Source organism: Arvicanthis niloticus, chromosome X (genome assembly GCF_011762505.2).
Source record: "Arvicanthis niloticus isolate mArvNil1 chromosome X, mArvNil1.pat.X, whole genome shotgun sequence".
Lineage (NCBI taxonomy): Eukaryota > Metazoa > Chordata > Mammalia > Rodentia > Muridae > Arvicanthis > Arvicanthis niloticus.
The window spans coordinates 46,774,501-46,777,550 of NC_047679.1; the positions used below are offsets into that span (position 1 = coordinate 46,774,501).

Below are 3,050 nucleotides of genomic sequence, written 5' to 3' on the forward strand. Positions count from 1 at the left end.
GACAATAATATCTATGGGAAGAACTACCAAAGAGCTGATGCCCAATGAATGGCTGGGGAAAATAATGAGATGACAAAAGATGACAAGAAACCTGTATATGGGGCTTAATTTATCAGTTGTGGGTAGATCTTTGCTGTCATTAACACTAATATCAGTGGGGAGGAGCTATCAAAGAGTTGATGCCCAGTACATGACTGGGGAAAATAATGAAATGACAAGGAAACTAGATACAAGGTTAAATTTATCAGTTTTTTTTTCTTACCAAGTCCAGTAAGTTTAATGAAACCAAGTTTATTTCTATTAAAATTATGAACTGTAGCACATCACATTCTGTGAAACCTTTTCTCATGTCTTGTTTTATGCTTGTTAAGAAGAAATGTATGAATGTTTTCCAATAACTTTAAAACTCCAAATATCTTACTCTTGGCAAACAGCAACAAACTTAGCAGACGTTAAGAAGCACATATGAAGCAAATTAATTTTCAGTTATAGGAATATTAATGTAACAAAGAAAGGTATGTATACTTTCCCCATGCATCACAAAAGGTATTTATTGTCTTAGTGTATTCCCACCTACTCATAAACGCCCCACTACTCAGAAGACTGGTTGTTCTTCAGCACAGTGACAGCTATCACCAAGGGCTAGCTAAATGTGGGAGGACCTTCTAGGTTGGGCATGGGAGAGAACCCTGTCAGCACGGACACTAACAGCCTTGTCTCTCCTTGCTGCTCTCTCAGCCTGGTTACTGAGAGCCTCCTCATACTGTTGAGGATAGTAACCAGGAATGGCATCTCTGATCTTATCCAAAACTTCCAGGACTTTCCTGGAAATGGATTCTTCATGGGCTCTGGAACCCCATAGAAACTCATAGGTTGGGGGATCACTGCCAGGAACTTGGCGGTACTCCACATAATTCTGCTCAACTAGCTCTTTGGTGATGAAATTCTGGGGATTCCCAAAGATTAAGTGCCTCCTCCCAGGATATATCCCCTGCATGTGGAGAAACTGCCAGACCTCTTCCTCAGTGGCACGGTTGCCCTTCATTAAGATCATACCCAGGAGGGTCAGGATGAGACCCGTCTTAGGCAATTCTCTCCTGCCACCCACATTTGCCCCAGGGAGGATGGGTAACTTGTTAACTAGGACATAGGACTGAGTGGCAGGGTTGTCAACCTTCAACTCCAGACCATAGACCAGTTCCAGCTGATAGGTGGCTTTCTCCAGGATGCGGGGGAAGTCAGCCTTGTACTTCGTGCTGATCAGCTTCAGCATCTCTGCCTCCACGGGTTGCTCATCCTTCTGGTACTTCTCCAGCAGATAGTGGAGTACCTTGCTGGCCTTCCTGGTCAGAGGGTCGTTGCGTGCAGTTTGGATGGCATCTGCTATAATGGAGACATTTGCACGTCTCTCATCCATACCTGTAAAGGAACCCGCAGCACCAACATCATGGACCGGATGGGGCACATTTAAAGCAGAAGAACTATGGGATGCAGCCTTTTCAGACCCCTGAGGAGTGCCTATATCAGGGGAGCTGGGAACATCTCCCTGGACAAGAGCGGGAGATGCTGCTTCCTCCTCCTCCTCCGCAGTGGGCTGAGCACCCTGGAGATTAGGCCTCTCTCCCCGCATCTGCTGCCTTTTGGCCCGGGAGCGGCTCTTGCTCTTGTTGCCTCTAGGCATGGTGCTCTGGGTGGACAGGAGTGCGAGAAAGGATCTGGGTGGAGAGAAAGACACTATGTAACCATCATTAGGTAGAAAGCAGCTTCCCTTTAAGGAGCACCCCTAACCCCGCCTCCCAGCCCACCTCCCTGCTCTGCTGCCTTTTGCTGGCACCTTTCTGGATTCAAACCCTTTTCCTGTTCTCCTGTTCAGTCTGCTTCCTGAGAAATCTGTGGAGGGAATCAGAGTTCGTTAGGTCTCTATATTGCAGTCTAGTTTGGGCTCTCCTATTAAAATTGAGGTATTGCACTCAGACACCCCCCACCCTCCTTTCATAAGCTATCAAGGGCTTTTCTGTTTACATTCACAATTGTCTTTTTTTTTTTTTTTTTTTTTTTTTTGTCCATGTTCTGACTTTACTTTCTACTCCTGCTTTGAAATATCACTACAATCTTCTATAGTAACAGCCTGGAGAAAATTAAAGAACATTTCACTTTTGCAGCATCATTGATGATACACTCAAGACTTCTAGAGACTTAATGAAATCCTCTCTGGTACTATCCTAGTGGAGTCTCCTTTGAGAAAAGCACTGGATGGATACTCTCCATAATGTCCCACTTCCTTATTCTCTGGTAGGAATCACATAGCATTTTGACCCACCTGGGAACCCCAAAGGGGGACACAGTTCGGTTTAACTGCACTCCACTCACGCTGCGTGCACACACATTCCCACCTCCCTGTGGCAGGCTCCGCAAAGATTTTCCTCAAATTCTACCTCCTTATTTCTCCCACCCCACTGCCTCACACAGGCTCATAAGTGGTCTCCCTTTATACTTAACTAGCTACAGTTTTCCCCCTTAACTGCTATTTCCCAACTTTCCACCTAGGCCTTCATTTTGAGAAGAGCAGGAAAAGTGGAAGCCCTCTGGGCTTAACTGCCTTTTCGGGGACTCTCTCCGAGTCCAGAGCAGGGGCGGGGTCTATGAACCCATGAGTTTTAAGGGAATACTGGGTTGTGAGCTTCAGGCATCCACAGTGGGTTTCAGGTGGTCAGTTTTAACTCACGGTACTCCTCAAGGCACGGGAGAGACGGCTTTCAATGACCTGCCAGGCTTGCTTCCTAGACCAAGGCCTTATTCCTGGCAAGAACTTGAGGCGGAAGTCAAGATCTTGTACCCGCCCCCTCCTCTGCCATTTTTGTTGTTGTTGTTGTTGTTGTTGTTTTTCTGATTTTCTTTTTTTTTGATTTTTTGGTTTTTAAATGTGTTCCTGTTCCTCTGAATAAAACCCTGGAAAGAATCGTTCCAGTCCTCTTTTGTTCCGTTTCAGAGAAATTACCTCAAAGCCTACGGAAATTGTGTTAGTTAACTTTGTACATGGCTAGGATGTT

General features: G+C 45.6%; 1 protein-coding gene across 1 annotated transcript; it reads right to left on the reverse strand.

The window, feature by feature from the left end:
- Positions 1–562: 562 nt before the first annotated feature.
- LOC117694091 (melanoma-associated antigen B4-like) lies at positions 563–1,681 on the reverse strand. The gene has a single exon (XM_034484826.2). It carries the CDS (start codon positions 1,679–1,681, stop codon positions 647–649), a length of 1,035 nt encoding a protein of 344 aa, XP_034340717.1. The 3' UTR covers positions 563–646.
- Positions 1,682–3,050: the final 1,369 nt, after the last annotated feature.